General features: G+C 37.6%; 2 protein-coding genes across 2 annotated transcripts in view; both read left to right on the forward strand.

Annotated features, from left to right (window-relative positions):
* The window catches only part of LOC125278796 (sterile alpha motif domain-containing protein 15-like), a 3,059-nt gene extending 2,016 nt beyond the window's left edge, over positions 1-1,043 (forward strand). The window contains exon 3 of the mRNA XM_048208133.1: positions 855-1,043. Within this exon, the coding sequence (XP_048064090.1) occupies positions 855-1,028 (174 nt within the window). The 3' untranslated portion in view covers positions 1,029-1,043. The remainder of the gene's footprint in view (positions 1-854) is intronic.
* A 2,272-nt stretch (positions 1,044-3,315) lies between these two features.
* lrfn5b (leucine rich repeat and fibronectin type III domain containing 5b) lies at positions 3,316-18,308 on the forward strand. Its single transcript, XM_048207940.1, has 3 exons — positions 3,316-3,738; positions 11,357-12,780; positions 16,755-18,308. Exons 2-3 carry the CDS (start codon positions 11,384-11,386, stop codon positions 17,653-17,655), a joined length of 2,298 nt encoding a protein of 765 aa, XP_048063897.1. The 5' UTR covers positions 3,316-3,738; positions 11,357-11,383; the 3' UTR covers positions 17,656-18,308.
* The last annotated feature ends 9,334 nt before the right edge of the window (positions 18,309-27,642 follow it).

Consider the following 27,642-nt stretch of genomic DNA (forward strand, 5'->3'; position numbering starts at 1 on the left):
ACACATTAGGAAACACATAGTAACGCATTAACAACCACCTAAAACACATTAGCAAACACATAGCAACACCCTAGCAAACAAAACACATAGCAACGCCTTAGCAACCACCCAGAACACATTAGGAAACACATAGCAACACCCTAGCAATCAAAACTCATGGCAATGCCCTAACAACCACCCAGAACACATTAGGGAACACATAGAAATGCCCTAGCAACCACCTAAAACACATTAGCAAACACATAGCAACACCCTAGCAACCACTCACAACACATTAGGAAACACACAGCAACACCCTAGCAATCAAAACTCATGGCAATGCCCTAGCAACCACCCAGAACACATTAGGGAACACATAGCAATGCCCTAGCAACCACCTAAAACACATTAGCAAACACATAGCAACGCCCTAGCAACCACACACAACACATTAGGAAACACATAGCAACACCCTAGCAATCAAAACTCATGGCAACACCCTAGCAACCATCCAGAACACATTATGAAACACATAGCAACACCCTAGCAAACAAAACTCATAGCAATGCCTTAGCAACCACCCAGAACACATTGAGTTTTGCCAGGCTGTTATTGAAAATAAGAACTTGTTCTTAATGACTTGCCTGGTTAAATAAAGGTTAAATGAAAAAAAACATTGGGAAAACATAGCAATGCACTAGCAACCTAAACACATAGCAACACCCTAGCAACCACCCAGAACACATTAGGAAACAATGCACACAGATGAACTCTCATTATCGTCAGTCACTGCAAACATCTAGTGTAAAACACACATCTGACAGAGAGAAACGTGTGCTGCGTGACTGAACACGGATGTGTCTGCTGTTTCTCAGACTATCTCAGCTCGGGTCGGAGAACTGCTCAGGGTCTCTGAGCCGCGCTGGAGTCGGAGCATTGCGGATCCCCCTCATGATGACCTGACAGGTTTCCTGAAGATGAAGAGCAGGACCGGCCAGAAGACAGATTCGCTCACATATGAGCAGTTCCTCATTAACAAGAGCAAATAAACCCGCTTCAATCAATCAATCAGTCAATCAATCAATCAAAGAGCAGCTCTTGAACATTCAGTGTGTTTTCTACAATATGATTTTGAAGAATCACAACTGGAGTCCGTAAACACGAATCCTGCACAGATGTTCACATGCTGAAAATAAGGCATTATTATTGTCATATTTCACTAATTATTATAAGTGTTTAAAGCTCGAAACATAAAACAACTCATGAAACAGAAAAGAATGTAAGTGATGTACAGAAATAGAAATTGCAATCAATAAAATTGTATAAATTTAGAACACTTAAACGTGATGTGAACAATACTGTCTTGAGACGAGTTAATAATGACTAGTGTGGTTTACTTTAAATTATAATTTAGGAGTTTTTAACTGTTTAAAGGCAACAAAGCGTGCATTTTTGACTCTAAACCTGACAGATACATTACATTTATAAAATTGCATATATTTGAATGCTAAAATTCTGCAATCCATTGTTTTAAACTACAGCATGTATCTTGAGGGAGATGTTCACCATTACTCTGTTGATTTCATGATGGAGTTTCACAGGAGGATCAGTGCACTGACAGTAAACACGTCTAATGATCGGGTTTGTTGCGTGAGAAAACGCAATATTTGCACAGATCCTCCTGAGGCACGCACGAGCACATGCATGTTTTATTGATCTCAGATCAGTGCTGATGATGTGTCTCGTGCTCATCATTGTGGACTGACACCCATCTGAAAACATCGGACTGTTTAGATCCGATCCGAATCGGCGCAGCTCGTTCTCGTCTCCAGAAAGGCGTTTTCTCTGACAAACCGCTGGAGAAAGAATCTCAACCCTACTATGGGGAAGGCTTGCTACTTAATATTCATGAGACCACACTTCGCTATTGGAGGGGAAGAACCCAACGTCAGCGAAGCTAGATTAATATTCTAGAGCTGCGCTTTCCCCATTGGACGACAACAACGTAACGTCAACAACATCAAATTAATATTATATAACATAAAATACAGGAAACATTTTATAGTTAGTAAATGCATTAGGTAACACGAACTAACAATGTGCAATAGTATTTATTAAGCTTTGTTAATAAAAATACAATTGTTCATGTTAGTTCACAGTTAACTTTTAATTTTTTAAAAATGTATGTTAAAAATGAACATTAAACTAGTTTAATAAATGCGGTAGAAGTATTGTTTATTGTTAATATAATAAACTTTATTGTTTTTTGTTAAAAACAACCCAAGTTGGGTTGAAAACAGGACAAACACAGTGATTGGGTTAAATGTTTGCCTAACCTGCTGGGTAGTTTTATTTAACCCAACTATTGTTTAAAAATTACTGTATTTCTTGCTTAAATGAACTCAAAATAGGTTGGAGATTAACATTTATTAATATGTTTAATAAATGAAAATAAATGTTTCATGAATAATATTAAACATTAAACATTTATTAAATTGCTTATTAATAAATGTTCACCTTTTGATTATTATTGTTGCCTCTAGTAATTATGTGTCTGATTTTTAATTTCAACACCCTAGCAATCAAAACTCATGGCAACGCCTTAGCAACCACCACCCAGAACACATTATGAAACGCATAGCAACGCACTAGCAACCTAAACTCATAGCAACGCCTTAGCAACCACCCAGAACACATTAGGAAACACATAGTAACACCCTAGCAAACAAAACTCATAGCAACACCTTAGCAACCACCCAGAACACATTGGCAAACACATAGTAACACCCTAGCAAACAAAACGCATAGCAACACCTTAGCAACCACCCAGAACACATTGGCAAACACATAGCAACGCACACAGATAAACACACATTATTGTCAGTAACTGCAAATATCTAGTGTAAACACACATATTTTGGGTTCATTTTAAGCCAGACATATAGTAATTTTTAAACAATAGTTGAGTTAAATAAAACATTTAACTCAATCGCTGGGTTTGTCCCTTTTCAACTCAACTTGGGTTGTTTTTAACCCAGCATTTTTTAGAATGTAAAGTGTTAAAATAAACACTAATACAACAGAAACAATATATATTTAATTAGTATTTCATAGACAGCCTTCGCCATTGGAACACAACCTATAACGCCAAATATATATATATATATATATATATATATATATATATATATATATATATATATAGTATATATAAATACATAAAAAAAAAAATAATAAAAAAAAAAAAAAAAAAAAAATATATATATATATATATATAGTGAGTATTAAATCATAACATTTTTTTTTACATTATACATCATTGGAGGGAAACGTCTGAACGTCAACGTCGTTTGATTAATATTCCAGAGAGCGCCGTCCAATTGGTCGGTTACCAAGCGACTGTAGCATGACCTAATTAATATTCAGCGCTCGCCCTCGCCGTACTAGGATTGGTAATTTGGGTGCATGCAGGCGTAATGCGGAGAGGCGATCCCGGCTGGAGCTGTCTGCGGGTTTATTAAAGGAGAACAGACACATCCTAATGATTATATACACCACACAGAGGCGTTTAATTAGCTCATAAGTCATGCACATGTGGAAGGGCATCAGAGGAGCCGGATGCGGGAGGATCTGATGTCCAGGGATCTATTTGGGTCATCTGGAAGAAGGAGGACCTGCTGAAAATGCGGTGACTTGGAAGATTTCGGTGTAAATACGGCGGGCTTTGCCTCTATGAAGCAAAGCTGATCCCTTCTACAGGTAAATGATGAGATTTCCTCCCTGATGCTTCTCCATCTTCAGATGCGCGTCTTCATCAGATACTGAGATCTTGAGGGCAGGTTTGAGAAGGGTGACAAAACGATGTAAAATCGTATTTTTGCGAATGCAGAGCACTGCAAGGTCACTAATTCTCTTTACCTGCTGGAAGCGCACTTGAAATGGATGCATCATGTTTCATTATCAATAAATCATGCGAAATGAATGTTCAGTGTATTATTGTGCTGGAATCACGCCATCTCACAGACATGCTGTTCCATTACTGCAGTTTTACATTTAATTGAGTGGCAGATCAAGGTAAATCATCACATGAGCACTGGCCTTCAGAACGGGTGTCTTGATTCATGTCTGTTCAGGGATAAATTACATTTTTCTTTGTTTTATTTTGTTTTTGCAAGAAAAATACTCTCATCACTGTTTGAGAGGATTGATATTTAAAGACAGGCTCTTCTATTGGCAGTAACTGGTTGATTTACCAACATCGGGGATTTGAAACGAGCCCTTCTTCATGTTAATGTTATTTAACCCTTTATTGGATCGAATGGATGGGTGTTAAAGGCTCAAATCTGTGAAAATGTTGTACCTAAAATGAGAATTGCCATCATTTACTGTACCTGTATGACTCCTTCTTCTGCTGAACACAAAAGAAGATATTTTGAAGAATGTTGGGAATCAAACCGCTTCAGTTCTCATTGACTTCCATTATATTTTTTGATCGTACAATGAACCCAAAACTGTTTGTTCCCTACATTTCTTCTGTTAAATATTCAGTTTCACTCAAGAACACAAGGCATTCCAGAAGTAAAACTGTCTGGGCGGTTCATTAAAGTGCAACAGGCCTGCAGTGAAGCTGCCGTCTCATCTGTATGGCATGTGCCGCTCTTTAAATCATTTATGTCTGTCTGTCTGTCCATTGGCAGTCAAAGCAAAGGAATAAGAGAATGGACTCGGTTTACTGCAGCTGTTATAGTCTGATAGCCGCACATCTCTCTCTGCTGCAAAGAATCTGATCCCAAACGACCCTCGTGCATCTCTCATGAGGTTTATAATATCATGCTCAGACTGTAGAAGGCGTGTATTATCCAGATGTGAAGACATAATACAAGCAAAAGGGAAAAATAACCTACAGTATGCTGTTAACCAATGGCGTGCAACTCAAACATGAATGACCCAGCGAACAGGGAACGTTGTGTCAACGTTCTCTCAAAGTTATGAACAAACGTTCTTCCAGTAATGTTAACAGAATGTTTATTTAAAGTTATCTGGTCTTTACACTCTAAAAAATGCTGTTTGGGTTAAAAAAATTGACAAATCCAACCGCTGGGCAGTTTTATTTAACTGTTGTTTAAAAATCACTGTATTTCTGGCTTAAAATGAACCCAAAATATGTTGGAAATTAAAAATGAGACAAACTACCCAGCAGGTTGGGCAAACATTTAACCCAATCACTGGGAAAAAGCAACCCATTCGCCGGGTAAAAGCAACCCAATCGCTGGGTTAAAACAACCCAATCGCTGGGTTAAAACAACCCAATCGCTGGGTTAAAACAATCCAATCGCTGGGTTAAAACAACCCAATCTCTGGGTTAAAACAACCCAATCGCTGGATTAAAACAACCCAATCTCTGGGTTAAAACAACCCAATCGCTGGATTAAAACAACCCAATCGCTGGGTTAAAACAACCCATTCGCTGGGTTAAAACAACCCAATCGCTGGGTTAAAACAACCCAATCGCTGGGTTAAAAAAATCCAATCTCTGGGTTAAAACAACCCAATCGCGGGGTTAAAAAAATCCAATCGCTGGGTTAAAACAACCCAATCTCTGGATTAAAACAACCCAATCGCTGGGTTAAAAAAATCCAATCGCTGGGTTAAAAAAATCCAATCGCTGGGTTAAAACAACCCAATCTCTGGGTTAAAACAACCCAATCGCTGGGTTAAAACAACCCAATCGCTGGGTTAAAACAACCCATTCGCTGGGTTAAAACAACCCAATCGCTGGGTTAAAACAACCCAATCGCTGGGTTAAAACAACCCATTCGCTGGGTTAAAACAACCCAATCGCTGGGTTAAAACAATCCAATCGCTGGGTTAAAACAATCCAATCGCTGGGTTAAAACAACCCAATCTCTGAGTTAAAACAACCCAATCGCTGGATTAAAAAAATCCAATCGCTGGGTTAAAACAACCCATTCGCTGGGTTAAAACAACCCAATCACTGGGTTAAAACAATCCAATCGCTGGGTTAAAACAACCCAATCGCTGGGTTAAAACAATCCAATCGCTGGGTTAAAACAATCCAATCGCTGGGTTAAAACAATCCAATCGCTGGGTTAAAACAACCCAATCTCTGAGTTAAAACAACCCAATCTCTGAGTTAAAACAACCCAATCGCTGGATTAAAAAAATCCAATCGCTGGGTTAAAACACCCCAATCGTTGGGTTAAAACAACCCAATCGCTGGGTTAAAAAAATCCAATCTCTGGGTTAAAACAACCCAATCGCGGGGTTAAAAAAATCCAATCGCTGGGTTAAAACAACCCAATCGCTGGATTAAAACAACCCAATCGCTGGGTTAAAACAACCCAATCGCTGGGTTAAAACAATCCAATCGCTGGGTTAAAACAATCCAATCGCTGGGTTAAAACAATCCAATCGCTGGGTTAAAACAACCCAATCGCTGGGTTAAAACAATCCAATCGCTGGGTTAAAACAATCCAATCGCTGGGTTAAAACAATCCAATCGCTGGGTTAAAACAATCCAATCGCTGGATTAAAACAACCCAATCTCTGAGTTAAAACAACCCAATCTCTGAGTTAAAACAACCCAATCGCTGGATTAAAAAAATCCAATCGCTGGGTTAAAACACCCCAATCGTTGGGTTAAAACAACCCAATCGCTGGGTTAAAAAAATCCAATCTCTGGGTTAAAACAACCCAATCGCGGGGTTAAAAAAATCCAATCGCTGGGTTAAAACAATCCAATCGCTGGGTTAAAACAACCCAATCTCTGAGTTAAAACAACCCAATCTCTGAGTTAAAACAACCCAATCGCTGGATTAAAAAAATCCAATCGCTGGGTTAAAACACCCCAATCGTTGGGTTAAAACAACCCAATCGCTGGGTTAAAAAAATCCAATCTCTGGGTTAAAACAACCCAATCGCGGGGTTAAAAAAATCCAATCGCTGGGTTAAAACAACCCAATCGCTGGATTAAAACAACCCAATCGCTGGGTTAAAACAATCCAATCGCTGGGTTAAAACAATCCAATCGCTGGGTTAAAACAATCCAATCGCTGGGTTAAAACAACCCAATCGCTGGGTTAAAACAATCCAATCGCTGGGTTAAAACAATCCAATCGCTGGGTTAAAACAATCCAATCGCTGGATTAAAACAACCCAATCTCTGAGTTAAAACAACCCAATCTCTGAGTTAAAACAACCCAATCGCTGGATTAAAAAAATCCAATCGCTGGGTTAAAACACCCAATCGTTGGGTTAAAACAACCCAATCGCTGGGTTAAAAAAATCCAATCTCTGGGTTAAAACAACCCAATCGCGGGGTTAAAAAAATCCAATCGCTGGGTTAAAACAATCCAATCGCTGGGTTAAAACAACCCAATCTCTGAGTTAAAACAACCCAATCTCTGAGTTAAAACAACCCAATCGCTGGATTAAAAAAATCCAATCGCTGGGTTAAAACACCCCAATCGTTGGGTTAAAACAACCCAATCGCTGGGTTAAAAAAATCCAATCTCTGGGTTAAAACAACCCAATCGCGGGGTTAAAAAAATCCAATCGCTGGGTTAAAACAACCCAATCTCTGGGTTAAAACAACCCAATCGCTGGATTAAAACAACCCAATCGCTGGGTTAAAACAACCCAATCGCTGGGTTAAAACAATCCAATCGCTGGGTTAAAACAATCCAATCTCTGAGTTAAAACAACCCAATCTCTGGGTTAAAACAACCCAATCACTGACCCAGCATTTTTAGTGTAATAAAAAGTTTTCAAAATGTTAGCACAGAAACATCATTTATACATCGTTCATGGAACGTTTTATTGGAATGTTTTTTATTTATTTATTTAGGAAACATTTTAGTTGGAGGTTAATCCAACGTTTTTTAAATGTTACTACTTGTTTCAGAATGTTCGAAGAACATTTAAAAGTTCCCATAATGTTTGAAGAACGATACAATGGAACGTTCCCTTAACATTCGCATAACCAAGAAAAAACTTAGAACATTTAAAAAACTGGATGTTTTCAGAAAACATTCAGAAATAATGTAATGGGAACGTTAAAACATTCCTACAGTATATTTTTGTTGGCGGAGCTACAGACTTTCAGTGTTGAACCACATAAATCTATGACTTCAGAAGACATTTATGGAGAACAAATGACAGCAAACGACATCATGAGTACCTGTACTTTTATTCCTTGAAAAGCAGTGGTTTAGAGTATTGTTAGCTTCATTATAGGTTTGTGAATCGCTGTACAGACCCCAAATATGGCTAACATTTGTTTCTTTTTAGATAAACTGGAATAATATTCAAATAAATTCAGCAGATGTGGATGACTAGGAGCAAAAATCATGTTAAAGGGACAGTATAGTCATCATTTACTGTACCTGAATGTCTTTCCTCCTTCTGCCGAACACAAAAGAAGATATTTTGAAGAATGTTGGGAATCAAACAGTTTTTTTTGATTGACTTCCATTATGTTTTTTGACCATACAATGGAAGCCAATGGGACCCGAAACGAATCAAACAAAAATTAGGTCTGTGAATCGCTCATTTGAATGTATTTGCATTAGTCACGTCCTACAGACCCAAACTCCGCTCTCTTTATATACGGTATCCTCACTGTCCTTCTCCGACGCGCGTTTCCAAACACAAGTGACTCGCGGGAGATCCGTCATGCTGTTTCTTTTACGGCTCAGTGAGTGTTGGCTTGGAAAAATGGGATATAAAACAGAAAAAATATGTCTCTCTCTCTCTGAGCCGCGCAATAGCACATTCACAGCGGTGTTTCGGAGGGGAAGCAGCGGCTACTGAAAATCCAGAAGCTTTGCCAACTAATGCAGCCAGCTGGTTGGCAAACAACACCAGCAACAATAAAGCGGCTGATCGGAAGGTCATTTGATATGCAGAGAGTGTGACATCATCACCCGCCTGTTAAACACGGACAAGAGAGGTCATTTATTTGAGTACATTATGATTATATGTATACATATAGATATCATGAGACCAGTGGCTCATTATTTAAAGCTCTGGCCTTTTTATGTGACAAAGACGAATTGACCCGATCTTTGGGATGTTTGTGTTGTTTATTTCATGCATTTTATAGTTTAGCACGCTCCCCCTTTTTCACTGCACCGTCTGTTTCGCTGTCAGATGTCAGGTGTCGCTGCCATACTTCACTTTTATTGCCTATTTTTACATGCAGGTCTCACTCCTCTATTGTCTGCCATGACAGTCTAATGATCCGCCTCTCTCATGATCACAGGCGTGATGTATGGCAGGTTATTATCACATGCATTCGCAGCGCACTGCGTTGAAAGGCTTATCAGCCGTGGCACTGTCACTTCTTCAGAAGACGTGAATTTCCAAGGTTACAAACGACAGCAGTGACAAAACTGATCTGCTGGTATTTTAGGTGCTCGTTCAGAGCGAGAAACATTCACTCCTCAGCCTATAAATTGGAGCGAACGCTCAAGGTTTCTCTGTAAACGCACATCCCAGCTGACAGGGAACGTTGTGGCAAGGTTCTCTCAACGTTAGGAACAAATGTTCTTCCAGTAACGTTAATAGAACATTTAAAAGTAACATTCCCATAATGTTTGAAGAATGGAACGTTCGTATAGCCAAGAAAAAAATGTTTTTAAAACATTAACAAAAACTGGATGTTTTGAACGTTTAAAGAACATTAAGAAATAATTAATGGGAACATTCGTAGAACACATTTTTGTTATCTGAGACAGAATAATATGATTAAACATTCATAAGAAGCATTCTAATCAAAACCGTAGTTGGTTTGAAATCTTATATCTTGTCAAGGACTTTAGAGTCATTCAGAGAATATGTTTCTCATCCTGTGCAAGTAATAAGAAACACGAGCGGCTATGAAGAACCGAGCGAAATCAATGACGCGTCTCTCCTCGTGTGGCATCTGTGTTGATGCTCTTTGTCTCCACTCGGTCTTTGGAGACATCAGACTAATTCTGATGAGTAACCGGACGGCCAGATGAGTCTTTCATCTCACCAAACACAAAGATGAAAGGATCAACATTATCATATCAAAAACAGAGCTTGAGCTTTAGTATAAATGTCCCCAGAAAGCTTCAGATATGATGTTTTGTGAGAAATAATTGTTTGCACATGATTATTTGATTTGTTTGTACACGTATTAAAGATAGCAGAAAAACAAAGTCTTGTAGCTCTGACGTCATCTGTTAGGCTCCGAAACATTCAAACATTTATACTCTTCCTTTAAAATAGACACATTCATGAATAGACATTTAAATAAACATCAATGATGACTCATCTTGCATGCGGGTCGCATACACATTTTTTTAGACTAAATTGACTTGCAATAAAAGCACATACTGCTCCAGTGTTCTGTTTTTTATAGAAAATAAGTCAACGCAAGACAAAAAAAGAAACTGCCGTAGAAAAAATGTTCACACCGAAATTAAGAAACGGCAAAGTACAAAAACTGAAATGGTATTTTCTTATAAAACATACTCCAATAATCTTTGAAGTCAGTGAGATTTCTTTTAATGTTTAATTTTAATTGTTTTAATGTTTTTGAAAGAGTCTCTTCTGCTCACCAAGGCTGCATTTATTTGATTATAAATACAGTAAAAATTGTGAAATATTATTCCAATGTAAATCAGCTGTTTTCTATGCGAATATATAGCAAAGTGTAATTTATTCCTGTGATCAAAGCTGAATTTTCAGCATCATTACTCCAGTCTTCAGTGTCACATGATCCTTCAGAAATCATTCTGATATGATGATTTGATGCTCAAGAAACATTTATGATTATTATCAATGTTGAAAACAGTCATATTTTTGTGGAAACTGTGATACATTTTATTTTTCAGGATTCTTTGATGAACAGAAAGTTCAAAAGAACAGCATTTATTTCAAATAGAATCTTTTATAACATTATAAATGTCTTTACTGTCACTTGTGATCAATTTAATGTGTCCTTGATGTATTAATTTCTTTCTAACGGGTATATTTAGATTTTTCGAGCTATCTGGCTTTTCAGAAAGTGTTTATTTTATTGCACTTTATCTATTTTCGTCTAGATTTCAATTGCAGTGCATATCTTTAAAAGTTTTTATCTCCACTTCAGCAGCACTTACACACACCAAAATTTACAGTTTTAATCCTGTCGATATTCTGAAGGTTTTTACTGAGGGGTTTGTTTATATCTATTCATATGATCTTTATTTAACATTTTATTCTTAAAACTTCTTTTCTGTTTGTTGACAGTATTTAATGGAGTGATAAAAAGAGAGATCCAAAATCCCCTCAATCGAACAAAACAAGTTCTTTCACACTCTCATCTCTCTGTTTGCTTCCTCCACAGGTTGTTTAACCAATACCCGCAACCCAGATGGAGATGCTACTCGTTTATTTGATGGTTCTTGTAATGGCGTTGAAAGCCCAGAAGATCCAAGTTTGTCCCAAGCGTTGCATCTGCCAGGTTCTGTCCCCCAATCTGGCAACCTTGTGTGATAAAAAGGGGCTGCTGTTTGTCCCTCCAAACATCGACAGACGCACCGTCGAGCTCAGACTGGGGGACAATTTCATCACGGGCATCAAGCGCAAGGATTTCGCCAACATGACCAAACTGGTGGACCTGACTCTCTCGAGGAACACGATAGGCTCCGTTGCGCCTCATGCTTTCAACGACCTGGAGAACCTGCGCGCGCTTCATCTGGACAGCAACCGCTTGACGCACATAACGAACGATACGTTTAGCGGCATGTCCAAGCTGCACCACCTCATTCTCAACAACAACCAGCTCACACACATCCACATAGGAGCGTTCAACGACCTCCTGGCTCTGGAAGAACTCGATTTGTCCTACAACAACCTGGAAAGTGCGCCTTGGATCGCCATCCAGCTCATGATCAGCTTGCACACCTTAAACCTGGACCACAACATGATCAACTACATCCCCGAAGGAACCTTCTCCGGGCTTCAGAAGCTCAAGCGGCTGGACGTCACCTCCAATAAATTGCACAAGCTTCCGCCCGATCCGGTCTTCCAGCGCGCAGGAGTTCTGGCTACGTCAGGCATTTTGGGCCCGACGTCTTTCGCATTGAGTTTCGGAGGAAACCCGCTGCATTGTAACTGCGAGCTGTTGTGGCTCCGACGGCTGCGGCGCGAGGACGACCTGGAGACCTGCGCGGCGCCGCAGCATCTCGTCGGACGCTATTTCTGGACCGTTGCCGAGGAGGAGTTCCTGTGCGAGCCGCCGCTCATCACTCGACACTCGCAGGAAACCCGCGCGCTGGAAGGCCAGCAGGTTTCCTTGCGCTGCAAAGCCCGTGGCGACCCGGATCCCGTCATCCACTGGATCGCTCCCGACGGGAAGCTGGTGTTCAACTCCAGTCGTACCGTGATCCACGCCGACGGAACCCTGGATATCCTGATCAGCACGGTGAAGGACTCTGGATCTTTTACCTGCGTGGCTTCAAACCCGTCTGGAGAGGCTCAGCAAACGGTGGATCTGACCATCACCAAACTTCCGCATTTCACCAACGACACCAGTTTAGTCCAGGAGCCGGACCCGGGATCGTCCGACATCGCGACTTCTGCCAAGACCGGCGGAGACGGAGGCTCTTCGATGGGCAACACTAAGGGTGGACAGGAGAAGAGGGTCCTGATCTCTGAAATCACCTCTTCCACGGCTCTGGTGAAGTTCAACTTTCAGCGGAATATTCCAGGGATTCGGATGTTCCAGGTCCAGTACAATGGCACTTACGATGACTCGTTAGTGTACAGGTAAGACTCTTGGTTTTTATACACCTTTAAGGCAAGACACTGCAGGCAAAACATTTTTTTTTTCATGTACTGGTCAATTCTGAGTTTTTGGGCTATTTGGATTTTCATAGAATACACTTTTAAGTGTTAATTTTATCTATTTGCGTCTAGATTTCATTTGCACTATATATCTTTAAAAGTTTTTATCTCCACTTCAGCAGCACTTACACACACCAAAATTTACAGTTTTATTCCTGGCTGTATTCTGAAGGTTTTTACTGAGGGGTTTGTTTATATACTATTCATATGATATTTAATTAACATTTTATTCCTAAAACATTTTTTTTCTGTCTTTTAACAGTATTTTCTGATTTATGGAGTGATAAAAATGAGTAATCCAAAATCCCCTCTTTAACTCTAATATGCCAACAAAATCAAACAAGACTGTTGAACCTGGCTTCATCTAATGTTCAGATTTATGTGTTGAGTCACGTACGGCAGGTTTGTGAAGTGTATTTGGTGAAGCAGCACTTCTCGCCTCCCAAGCAGCTCAGCTGGCCGTACGAACTATAAAAATGATGGTGGAGGAGAGAAGAAAGTGCACTAACTGAGCAGCAGTAATATAAACGGTCTGGAGGGTTTCAGCGGCTCATGAAGGAGATTTGGCTCCGAGTCTCATTTACAGCCACTGGGAACGACAGAGAGGCTGCTGCTTTATGGCTTTATGACTACATGCTCTGCTCTGCCGGACTGCAGATAAGCTTCACAAAATCGCCTTCAGATGAGGAGTAGGGTTGAGAACATTTTTTTTATTAATGAAGCCATATAAAGTTATGTTCAGTTAATGTTGCACCATGCTTTCTTCCTCCTGCACAGACAGAAAAGACTGAAATACAGCGTTTCCTCAATTGCTATGCAGCAGCGCGCAACAGCTATTGAACCCACAGCTCGACCCGAGAGAATGACTCTTATGAGCCGGTTCTTTATAGTCCATCAAAACCATACAGCGCAATAAGTGTAGTATGATTCCCAAACAAGTGACTCGATTCGTTTTAGTGATTCAGATACATACAACGTGATGAGTGTCACCGATTCCTGAATGAATGACTGTTTTGAGCTGTTTTTTTCTTCCTTAAAAGGTCTTTTGTTAAATTCTTTGCTATTACAATAATATAATATACTAATAATAATAATTAATTTTTTCTGTATTTTTTTTCATTTGTTTAGTAGCCTATTATTATTTAATTTATAGCTAAAAAGAAAATTGAAAAGTCCTTAAAACAACTATTTAAACAGTTTTTCCTAATACTAAAATGATAATACTAATATGATAATACTAAAAATTTAATTTTTAATTAAAATGATAAATCAAATGTTTAGATACTCAAATGTACAAATTCTCAAAACAGATGCTCAAATGTACAAATGCTCAAATAGTACATCAAATTTTTAAAATAAATGCTCAAATAATAATTCAAATGGTTTTGTTGGACTGGTTTGAAAATGATTTATCATTTTTTTCATCAAGACACTGCAGACGAAACTTTGTTTTTTTAATGCACAGATAAACTGCACTTGTTTATTGCACTTTATCTATTTGTATATGTACATAATATAATGATATAATTCAATTATAAAGCATGAAGGCCGTGACCCATCTAACTTTTCCATTACGTTTTGAAAACATTACAGGGAGTGCAGAATTATTAGGCAAGTTGATTTTCTGATCATATTTTTTTCCCAAGCACATTTTACCAATTCCAATCCACATCAATCTTAATAACTACTATTAATATTGTTTTTAATCATTTATAAGTGATATATAATTGTTCATGAAGGCTGGAAATGAAAAATGCCTTATATTCAGGTGTGCAGAATTATTAGGCAAGTTTTCTTTTACAGGCAAAATGAGCCAAAAAAGAGATTTAACTCAGACTGAAAAGTCAAAAATTATTAAATACTCATGAGAAGGACGCAATACTAATGCAATACTAGAAATTGCAAAGTTAAAGCATGACCAAGGGACAGCAAAATGCTCATTGGGTCAGCGGGGTCATACAAAAACAGGTGGAAAAGAAAAGACACGTTAACTGCAAAATAATTAAGAATTATGTGTGTCTCCAGAAGTGCAAGGTCTCAGGATCTCAGAGACTTAGGTTAGCTAAAGAATCCTAAAAAATGACCCGCACTTGATAAGAATCACAAGCTGAAGTGTTATAAAATACATGAAGACTGGGTTTTTATAGGCCTTATAAACAGACAGCTTGAGAGTGACTCCTGAAGGACCAGCACCACATCCTCTTGTACCACTGTTTGAAGAATTTATCTTCCAGAATCTGGCAGTAAGTTTTGGAAGATCATTTTTAGTCCATCTCTGCAAGACAGACATTTCAGGATAAGAGATGGACTAAAAGTGAACTCCCACACCTTACTGCCAGATTCTGGAAGATAAATTCTTCAAACAGTGGTAAAAGAGGATGTGGTGCTGGTCCTTCAGGAGTCACTCTCAAGCTGTCTGTCTATAAGCCCTATTAAAACCCAGTCTTCATGTATTTTATAACACTTCAGCTTGTAATTCTTATCAAGTGCGGGTCATTTTTTAGGATTCTTTAGCTAACCTAAGTCTCTGAGATCCTAACACCTTGCACTTCTGTAGACTCCAGGTAGGTTGCAGCTCTGGAAAATGGTGGCGCTGGAGACTAAAGGGTTCCTGATGGTTTCACACTTAATTCTTCACCTTAATTCTTAATTATTTTGCAGTTAACATGTGTCTTTTCTTTTCCACCTGTTTTTGTCTGACCCCGCTGACCCAATGAGCATTTTGCTGTCCCTTGGTCATGCTTTAACTTTGCAATTTCTAGTATTGCATTAGTATTGCGTCCTTCTCATGAGTATTTAATAATTTTTGACTTTTCAGTCTGAGTTAAATCTCTTTTTTGGCTCATTTTGCCTGTAAAAGAAAACTTGCCTAATAATTCTGCACACCTGAATATAAGGCATTTTTCATTTCCAGCCTTCATGAACAATTATATATCACTTATAAATGATTAAAAACAATATTAATAGTAGTTATTAAGATTGATGTGGATTGGAATTGGTAAAATGTGCTTGGGAAAAAAATATGATCAGAAAATCAACTTGCCTAATAATTCTGCACTCCCTGTATTTCCGAATGTTCCCTAAATGTTCAAGAGATCAAAAACATTTCAGTTATGAAAATGTTTAACGGAACATTCCATTGTATCATTCTGCAAACATTATGGGAACGTTACTTTTAAATGTTCTTTGAACGTTCTAAATCAAGTAGAAACATTTAAAAAACGTTAAACAGACGTCCAACTAAAACTTTTCAGAAAAGCGTTCCACGAACGATGTATAAATGTTTTTGTGTTAACGTTTTGAGAACATGATCAAAGACCAGATAACTTTGAACAAATGTTCTATTAACGTTACTGGAAGAACGTTTGATCATAACTTTGAGAGAACCTAAATAAATCAAATTCTCAAAATCAGTGCTCAAATAATAATTCAAATGCTTTTGTTGAGCTTTGAAATTGATTTATCATTTTTCTCAAAAGAGCAAAAAGAATTGTTAAATTCTTCCAATCAGTACATCCCAAACAAGATCAGATGATGAACAGCAACTTATTGATTCTGTTCTCAAGTTGTGTCCCAAATGACGAACTAGACACTATGCACTTATACTATGCACTCCACCATCTACTGTATGAATTTTATACGGTTATTTTGTCTCCCCCTTCAGTACATAATTAAAGCTGCGACCATGAATGTTTTTCGGTTAATTAAGTGCATTGTCCGAGTATTTGAAGTCCACTTTTTCTTTCTGGGACTTTCATTACTCGCACAATTTATACTACAAAACGGTGCACAGGTACACGTATTGAGACACACCTTCAGTAGTGTACTAGCTAAGCATTTTGCACATTGTTCTAGCCATCATGCATGTTTGTTGATTGCTGTTTCTCTCCTTGCAGAATGATTCCTCCGACCAGTAAAAGCATCACCGTCAACAATCTGGCGGCAGGCACGATGTACGACCTTTGCGTTCTGGCCATTTACGACGACGCCATGACCACGCTCACGGCCACACGCGTGGTGGGCTGCGTCCACTTCGCCACGGAGCCGCAGTACCTGCGCTGCCACTTCATGCAGTCGCAGTTCCTCGGCGGCACCATCGTGGTCATCATCGGCGGCGTCATCGTCGCGTCCGTGCTGGCCTTCATCATCTTCCTCATCGTGCGCTACCGAGTGTGCCAGCAGGAAGGGGCGGATAAAGGTGTGGAGCTGGGCGACATTCGCTCGCAGTCCGAGCTGCAGGTCTGCGGCGTCATCAAGTCCATGTCCAAGCAGATCCTGGGTCCGGATGCGTGTCGGAAGGTGTCGCCGCAGACGGAATCGGCCCCGTCCCGGCCTTCCAAACCTGCTCTTCCGGATTGCACCGTCACCACGTCCGCCGCGAGCCACAGTTGGCATCCCGCCTCCCCTAGCCCGCTACGTCCGGCGCGCGCGGACACGCAAATCAACGTAGAGCCGGACAACACCAACAAGAACAACTCGGCCAAGGTGCGTCCCACCGTACGCGCCTACTCGACCATGGTGACGCCGGCGTCCAGACGAGCGCAGCTCCAGAACCTCCACCACTACAAGACGGTGCCCGTGGGCTGCGTGCGGGTGAGCCGCCGTCACTCCCTCAACGTAGACTCGTGCAAACAGCCCGCGTACATGAGCCACCAGCACCCGTCCGGCAGCCTGAACCGCTCCAAACGCAGTTTATCAATGAGCGGCGGGGATATTCCCCAGATGGACGCCGGAGAGAGACGCAGCGGGAGATCCTCGCTGACCCAGTCGGAGTGGGTCCTAGAAAGCACATTATAATGGAGGATTTTGCACTTCACTTCTGTGGTTTTAATAGCGTTCCAGACCACTTCATGTGTTACACTGCGATTGATGCTCTTCATCAGTCTCGTTTTCCAGCACTAAACATTCTCAAATTAAGATGCAATTACTGGAGATGCAAAATTACTTAGTCTTAAGATATTAAGTCTGAAAAAATGAAGTGAGTTTTGTGCTTAAAACAAGAGCAAATATCTGCTAATGGAGTCAGAAAAATAATCTTGTTTTCCATTTGAATTAAGTTTATTGGCAGATATCTGTTCTTGTTTTAAACACAAACTCACTTCATATTGACACATTTTTCAGAAAGCAAGACTTAATATCTTCAGTCATTTTGCTTCTCCAGTAAATGCATCTTGATTTGAGAATGTTTAGATGCTGGAAAACAAGACAGAAACTGAGGAAGAACATGATGTTTTGCAGTGTATAGTCTCAGACTGTCGAGTATCAGACTTTGAAATCGGACGTGGATCGAAAGGACAATGTACAAGCCGATGTTTTTTAAGCACAAATTAAATACTGTTTCCTGCATATAGTAAAATAATACTATGACTTGTATATTTCTTTGTTTTATGGAATAATACAGACACTGCATACAAACATGTTACGTTGTGTAAAATAAAATGTGAAAATGATACACGTGTTCATATGTTAATTATGCGTTGTGCATTAGATATAAATACGCTTTTGTCACCTGTCTCTTTAAAGCAGGATGGATTCTGATTGGCTGTCAATGTCTTTATCATTCATCAGCTGGAACAAAAATCGTTCTGAAAGTGATTCCAACGAATCTTTTAAAGTGAGAACAATTTTTAAAATAGTTGTCATTGTTGATGTGAACGGGCCAAACCATTTTTTCATTTTGCAAACATTATGGGAACGTTACTTTTGAATGTTCTCAGAACGTTTTGAAACAAGAAGTAAATAGTAACATCAGTCAAACGTCCACCTGAAACATTTCAGTGCGTTTTGAGAACATTATCGGGCTGCTGAAGCTAGAATGGCTTTTACAATCAGCTGCTCAGTTTCTCCATTTGATATTTAACAGGGACTGCCTACAAATCTCACTGCAAAATGGCACTTAAGATCACATGCAGTCTTGCAAAGATCCGACCCGACCGGGTGAAGACGATGTATTGTATTTGATGAAGCAGAACATCTCGTAGTGAACGCCTGCAGCACTGAATGCTGGGTAATTATTTTTAGAAGTGTTAATCCTTGCGTTCCTCAGGAGCAGCGAAATCCTCTATTTGTTCAAAGAAGGCGATGAAAGAAGAGTCCTGTGATTCACCTTCCACTCGAGACGGCTTTACATTCTCTCTGTCTCAAGGTTAAAGACCAACGTCCGTCCATAAGAGAACCATTTCACCTCTATATGTGAGACTGTCGTCATGCTTGTGGACAGATATGAGATGCATCAAGTCGTGGAATGAGTTACAGAATGGATGAGCTTGTTAAAATGAGCCGCCGTTGGCTGCGATGTCAATTAATGATTCATTAATTCGTGCCTATGAGGACGGCAGAGTCGTTTCTGTCGCTTTCGCTCGTTATCGATATTAAAATGCTGTAATGTGATGGTCTCGAGTGAGTCCTGAAGGTTCACATTAATAAAAGACGCTCTTCAAGAAACGATCCAAAGAGGAGCTTTGGCGTTCCATTTAATCTATTGTTTTTATAAGAAAATATGGAATTGCCATATATATTTCAGCATGTAGCACGAAATTCAGCATTTTTATGACTGCACTACATAAATCCAAGGAGAAAGGTCTGATTATAAATCATCACATGTGTGAATCGATTATGATATCAGGTGTTACAGAACCAACTACAAGAGAAGATGAGCACGATTTCAAAAAATACATTTTGATTTCATGAGAAATTTATATGATTTTTAATAAAGTGCACGAGAAGCAATGACGAGGCAATCTTTAATGTTTACTCTTCGGCTACATCATCATCATCATCATCATCAGACTCTGTCCTGCTGCATTATTCATGAGGCAATTAACAAGCTATATGACGAGGACAGCAAATAAACGACATGACTGATTCTGGAACACATCTTCAGAATCTTCATACCTGTGCAGAGAAATTATAAACAAAGAATTATAATATGCGCAGAAGCAATTCCAAGCGTATGCATTATTAATGGAGGCAAATGTGCTTTGAACGAACATCCTCGTTAATATTGAATGTGATTACTCCTCCTGAGAAAGTGCCAGCGTGAATACAAAACAATAGAGTGGGAAGTTTAACGCTGCGTGTCTAACTTTCCTGTTCTGGATCTGAATTAAAACCACACGATGAATGTAATTATTCAGAGAGAGCTGGTCTTGAATGTCTATTAACTGCATTTTACCTCATGACCTTTGACACTGAGTTCCAGCATCATGAACGTCAGCACAAAATACTTAACTGGGTAATATAGAAATAATAACATGAATTATGCTGCTCAGGATGCTTTCAGCTCCAGTGCAAACACATGAAGAGTAAAAGACTCACATTCGGTGTGGAACTGATGCTTCATGTATTCTAGAGGATGATGGGAAATGTAGTTTTGTTGCCTCATAATGGTCTGATCCTTCTAATAATAACCGTCAGAGGGTTTCTGCATGATTAATGCTCGGGTAAATATTGTCTGAGAAGAATGTTTCTCGAATGTTTTTTTTTGGAAATGCACTGAGATCTTTATTCTGGAATAAGCTAACAGGGAACGTTCTCTCAAAGCTAGGAACAAACGTTCTTCCAGTAACATTAATAGAACGTTTGCTCAAAGTTATGTCTTTAATAATGTTCTCAAACGTTAGCACAAAAACATTATTTATGCATCGTTTATGGAGTGTTTTTTCTGAAATTATTTATTTGGACATTTGTCTAACGTTTTATAAATGTTAGTAGAACATTCAAAAGAAACGTTCCCATAACTTTTGTTGAACGTTGTATAAATGTTACTAGAACATTCAAAAGAAACATTCCCATAACGTTTGTCTAACGTTTTATAAATGTTACTAGGACATTCAAAAGTAACGTTCCCATAACGTTTGTCTAACATTTATAAATGTTAGTAGAACATTCAAAAGAAACGTTCCCATAACGTTTGTCTAACATTTATAAATGTTAGTAGAACATTCAAAAGAAACATTCCCATAACTTTTGTTGAACGTTATATAAATGTTACTAGAACATTCAACAGAAACGTTCCCATAACATTTGTTGAACGTTGTATAAATGTTACTAGAACATTCAACAGAAACGTTCCCATAACTTTTGTTGAACGTTGTATAAATGTTACTAGAACATTCAAAAGAAACATTCCCATAACGTTTGTTGAACGTTGTATAAATGTTACTAGAACATTCAACAGAAACGTTCCCATAACTTTTGTTGAACGTTGTATAAATGTTACTAGAACATTCAACAGAAACGTTCCCATAACTTTTGTTGAACGTTGTATAAATGTTACTAGAACATTCAACAGAAACGTTCCCATAACTTTTGTTGAACGTTGTATAAATGTTACTAGAACATTCAACAGAAACGTTCCCATAACTTTTGTTGAACGTTGTATAAATGTTACTAGTTCATCTAACGTTTTATAAATGTTACTAGGACATTCAAAAGTAACGTTCCCATAACATTTGTCTAACGTTTTATAAATGTTACTAGAACATTCAACAGAAACGTTCCCATAACTTTTGTTGAACGTTGTATAAATGTTACTAGAACATTCAACAGAAACGTTCCCATAACTTTTGTTGAACGTTGTATAAATGTTACTAGAACATTCAAAAGAAACATTCCCATAACGTTTGTTGAACGTTGTATAAATGTTACTAGAACATTCAACAGAAACGTTCCCATAACTTTTGTTGAACGTTGTATAAATGTTACTAGAACATTCAAAAGAAACATTCCCATAACATTTGTTTAACATTTATAAATGTTACTAGTTCATCTAACGTTGTATAAATGTTACTAGAACATTCAAAAGTAACGTTCCCATAACATTTGTCTAACGTTTTATAAATGTTACTAGAACATTCAAAAGAAACGTTCCCATAACATTTGTCTAACGTTTTATAAATGTTACTAGAACATTCAAAAGAAACGTTCCCATAACATTTGTCTAACGTTTTATAAATGTTACTAGAACATTCAAAAGAAATGTTCCCATAACATTTGTCTAACGTTTTATAAATGTTACTAGAACATTCAAAAGAAACATTCCCATAACATTTGTTTAACATTTATAAATGTTACTAGTTCATCTAACGTTGTATAAATGTTACTAGAACATTCAAAAGAAACGTTCCCATAACTTTTGTCTAACGTTTTATAAATGTTACTAGAACATTCAAAAGTAACGTTCCCATAACATTTGTTGAACGTTGTATAAATGTTACTAGAACATTCAAAAGAAACGTTCCCATAACGTTTGTCTAACGTTTTATAAATGTTACTAGAACATTCAAAAGAAACGTTCCCATAACGTTTGTCTAACGTTTTATAAATGTTACTAGAACATTCAAAAGAAACATTCCCATAACTTTTGTTGAACGTTGTATAAATGTTACTAGAACATTCAAAAGAAACGTTCCCATAACGTTTGTCTAACATTTATAAATGTTAGTAGAACATTCAAAAGAAACGTTCCCATAACGTTTGTCTAACGTTTTATAAATGTTACTAGAACATTCAAAAGAAACATTCCCATAACTTTTGTTGAACGTTGTATAAATGTTACTAGAACATTCAAAAGAAACGTTCCCATAACGTTTGTCTAACATTTATAAATGTTACTAGAACATTCAAAAGAAACGTTCCCATAACGTTTGTCTAACATTTATAAATGTTAGTAGAACATTCATAAGAAACATTCCCATAAATTTTGTTGAACGTTGTATAAATGTTACTAGAACATTCAAAAGAAACATTCCCATAACATTTGTTGAACGTTGTATAAATGTTACTAGAACATTCAAAAGAAACGTTCCTATAACTTTTGTTGAACGTTGTATAAATGTTACTAGAACATTCAACAGAAACGTTCCCATAACTTTTGTTGAACGTTGTATAAATGTTACTAGTTCATCTAACGTTTTATAAATGTTACTAGGACATTCAAAAGTAACGTTCCCATAACATTTGTCTAACGTTTTATAAATGTTACTAGAACATTCAACAGAAACGTTCCCATAACTTTTGTTGAACGTTGTATAAATGTTACTAGAACATTCAACAGAAACGTTCCCATAACTTTTGTTGAACGTTGTATAAATGTTACTAGAACATTCAAAAGAAACATTCCCATAACGTTTGTTGAACGTTGTATAAATGTTACTAGAACATTCAACAGAAACGTTCCCATAACTTTTGTTGAACGTTGTATAAATGTTACTAGAACATTCAAAAGAAACATTCCCATAACATTTGTTTAACATTTATAAATGTTACTAGTTCATCTAACGTTGTATAAATGTTACTAGAACATTCAAAAGTAACGTTCCCATAACATTTGTCTAACGTTTTATAAATGTTACTAGAACATTCAAAAGAAACGTTCCCATAACATTTGTCTAACGTTTTATAAATGTTACTAGAACATTCAAAAGAAACGTTCCCATAACATTTGTCTAACGTTTTATAAATGTTACTAGAACATTCAAAAGAAATGTTCCCATAACATTTGTCTAACGTTTTATAAATGTTACTAGAACATTCAAAAGAAACATTCCCATAACATTTGTTTAACATTTATAAATGTTACTAGTTCATCTAACGTTGTATAAATGTTACTAGAACATTCAAAAGAAACGTTCCCATAACTTTTGTCTAACGTTTTATAAATGTTACTAGAACATTCAAAAGTAACGTTCCCATAACATTTGTTGAACGTTGTATAAATGTTACTAGAACATTCAAAAGAAACGTTCCCATAACGTTTGTCTAACGTTTTATAAATGTTACTAGAACATTCAAAAGAAACATTCCCATAACTTTTGTTGAACGTTGTATAAATGTTACTAGAACATTCAAAAGAAACGTTCCCATAACGTTTGTCTAACATTTATAAATGTTAGTAGAACATTCAAAAGAAACGTTCCCATAACGTTTGTCTAACGTTTTATAAATGTTACTAGAACATTCAAAAGAAACATTCCCATAACTTTTGTTGAACGTTGTATAAATGTTACTAGAACATTCAAAAGAAACGTTCCCATAACGTTTGTCTAACATTTATAAATGTTACTAGAACATTCAAAAGAAACGTTCCCATAACGTTTGTCTAACATTTATAAATGTTAGTAGAACATTCATAAGAAACATTCCCATAACTTTTGTTGAACGTTGTATAAATGTTACTAGAACATTCAAAAGAAACATTCCCATAACATTTGTTGAACGTTGTATAAATGTTACTAGAACATTCAAAAGAAACGTTCCTATAACTTTTGTTGAACGTTGTGTAAATGTTACTAGAACATTCAAAAGTAACGTTCCCGTAATGTCTGGATGTTGTTTTGTCAGACTTTTGACTATCAGCATAAAGTCTGAGTTATTTTGCTGCTCATTCTCAGACAGAGAGACGGCTGACCGATCACAGCTGGGTTTGTTTTTCTGTGTCGTTTACTGTATGTGAAAGAGCTGATGCCACAAAAGATCAGCATGGAAGAACCTGCCAGCAGCCTCCATGAGCAGCTGTACAGAAGAAACTCGTGGAGAAGATGTGGATTCTTCATCAGACGAGGCCTCGACTAACACTGACACTGCCTAAACATTCATCAGACAGTGGCATCATTAATCACAGCACTTTGAGACAGAACGGAATATTTCCCGTGGGTTTGTGTGCGATCAGGAGCGTGTTAATTGTCCAGCATCATTACATCAGCAGCTGATTCTCTCATCAATGATAAATCGATCTGATCGAGCTCTATGCAGGTTTTTTTTAGCGCTCCTGACGCCTCCGTGGAATATCTGCGTGCAGCTCTGCATGTCTCGGTTACCTTGGCAACATATTTCTGCATGTAAAATCCCATCTGAAATGCAGCAGAGCTCGCAGCAAAGACACAAATGATTCCTCATCACACACATGCTTCTGAATGCACATGCATTGCAAAAATTATTAATGCATCTAATGGGTAAATGTCCCTGTGGAGAACATCATTTTCAACACAAAGCCCTGCAGAAGAAGATAGATGGAGAAGCTTGAGCGCATCTGAATAAACTCGACTGACAGCAGCTGCATATCAAGCAGCCCTTCGCCTTCGACAGTCTCAAGCAACCAATCACTTCCATCAGTGATCCAGATGTGAACAGACACACACACACACGTCACCTGTGACATTAAAAAGCTTTTAAAACTGCAGCTGATCATTTTCCAATCATTTCATCAGTTTGATGAATCCAGACCATCATCCAAACATCTGCAGATCTCTGAACATCCATTTCTTCTTCAGATGCATCAAAAACACTCCATTATTACACAGTTATTACAAATGCAGAAATGACTGCAGTAAACACAGAATCACTGTTAATATAAAGCACTGTGATCAACACACTGGAGCTGTTTGTGTACTTACATCAGTGTGTGTGTGTGTGTGTGTGTGTGTGTGTAAAGGCTATATGGTTTAAAGTCAGAGTTGGAAATGTCTTTTTCCACAAATTTTTGTTTGTTTGCAAATTTTATAATATTCAAGCTACACATTTCTAGTAATTGTGCAGTTAATTCTCATATTGTATTTTCAGAAAGTTTTGGAATATTTTTCCTCTCTCCACATTTGTCACTACCGAAACACAATAATAAATAATTTAATAAGAAGGGTCACATGACCTATTAAGATTTTGTTTACATCTACCTTGGAAATATATTTTTTGCTATTTTTTTTAATAGTTTTCACAGGTAAATCTATAAAAATTACAATTTTAATATTTCAAGTGTAATTTATTAGATTTGTTGTATTGTGAATCAAATCTTTCTTTGTAAAAGTCATAAAGTTTATCAAACTGATTTCAAAGTGAAGGATTCATTAGTTTGAATAAACACTATAATAACATCTTAGTTGATCATTCAATATACTTTATTTCTGACAAAACATCCCATGTTTCGGTCGTGATGCACAGTTTCAGTAGTGACAGTAATGTGTCGGTAGTGACCGCATCACATGACACGATTTAACTCGCATACTAAAACACTAATGATTTGCATAACTGTACTAAAATTTTGTTTATTTCCCCTAAATAAATGATTATATGTTCCCTTTTGTCACTACCGAAACAATGATGTCACTACCGAAACAATGATGTCACTACCGAAACAGTCTTCAATGAAACGTGGTGAAGTTTAGTGACAATTTTCAACACTTTTGAGCCGCTCAAAGATGATAATCAGCACATGGTTATCTAACACAGTTCTGAACATAAAAACTACATTTTATGGAATAACACCTAAAAAAGTGCTTAATTGCAGAAAAAGGTGTTTGTTAGTGACGTTCCTTAAAGCTCCTCACAGATTTTCAGGCTTCTGAACACATTTAACTCAGAATGATGATCTGCTGTGAAAGAGAGGCTGTGAGAGGAGGAACACAGGAATATTGATGATCAGAAATGTAGAAGTGTGTTAAAATCAGTCTCAGATCAGTGACTCAAACACACACTGTTCCGGTAGTGACATGAACATGACGGACACACTTTTTACATAAAGTTTTATGATTTAAAAATAAAATATAAAATAAATATATTTTTTAACTTCACTTTTAAAAATATATATAAAAAAAAAAACAATGGAAAAAACTGCAAAAATTATTTCAATATCATTTTCACAAGTTGAAATTTAGGGGTCAGGGTTCAGGACAGACTCCTCCCAATTGAAAATACCCAATAAATGATGATTTTAATATATTAATCTTACTGATATTTTAAATATCATTGTGGGATTAAATAGATAATAGAAGGATCTTAGTAAACATCTAAAATTTGAATAATTAAATGCTTTTTAAATGTGTTTTTTGGTTGTGGGACAGCACCAGTTCTGTAGAATGGCCCATAAATAAAGCCTTTGGGGTGTGAGTGTGTGCGTGTGCGTGTGTGTGTGTGTGTGTGTCAGATCAGCACTGGATGTGAAGCAGCTGCAGCGTTTGGTCTTCAGGATCTCAAACTATTAATCTTGGCTAATTAAAGCTCGTTCTCTTCAGAAGCAGAGCAGACGATCACTTGAAAGAGCATCAGATACTCTGAGTTTCATCAGTAATATTGTCATGGAGAAACATTAAAAAACCATTAAGGGAGCTGCTATGTAAATGACCTGCCCTGATGGTGATGAATTGGACTGATGAGCGAGTCATTACCAGCCTGACCACTAGAGGTCAACACACACTAGACTTCACGACTAGTTTATGAGCTCTTTCTATGAGCCAGCAATTATTTGGACCCTCCAGTCACTCTTTATTAATGTCTGAACATCATTCTTCAGATCAGAAGCTTTATGTCTGTGTTTGAATCAGCTGGTGATTTTTAGTGGATGTATATATAGAATCACATTAAGGGATTAGTTCACTTTTAAATAAAATTTCCTGATAATTTCATCACCCCCATGTCATCCAAGATGTTCATGTCTTTCTTTCTTCAGTGGAAAAGAAATTCCAGGATTTTTCTCCATATAGTGGACTTCACTGGGGTTCAACGGGTTGAAGGTCCAAATGTCAGTTTCAGTGCAGCTTCAAAGAGCTCTACATGATCCCAGACGAGAAATAAGAGTCTGATCTAGAGAAACCATCGGACATTTTCTAAAAAAAAAGTTAAAAGTTTATACATTTTAACCATAAATGCTCTCTTCTTCTTCTCTATCTGAATTCCATCAGTGTAGACGCTGATAAGTGTATTACTGCCCTCAACAGGTAAAAGTTTGAACTAATTTGTCATATTCAACATGCTAGTGCAAGTATATAACAATTAGTTCAAACTTTGACCTGT

Source organism: Megalobrama amblycephala, linkage group LG11 (assembly GCF_018812025.1).
Source record: "Megalobrama amblycephala isolate DHTTF-2021 linkage group LG11, ASM1881202v1, whole genome shotgun sequence".
NCBI classification, from domain to species: domain Eukaryota; kingdom Metazoa; phylum Chordata; class Actinopteri; order Cypriniformes; family Xenocyprididae; genus Megalobrama; species Megalobrama amblycephala.

Coding starts and splice junctions, on each gene's coding strand:
- lrfn5b (XM_048207940.1), top strand. CDS start 11,384: ATGGAGATGCTACTCGTTTATTTGATGGTTCTTGTAATGGCGTTGAAA. Junction 12,781..16,754: donor GATGACTCGTTAGTGTACAG/GTAAGACTCTTG, acceptor CTCTCCTTGCAG/AATGATTCCTCCGACCAGTA.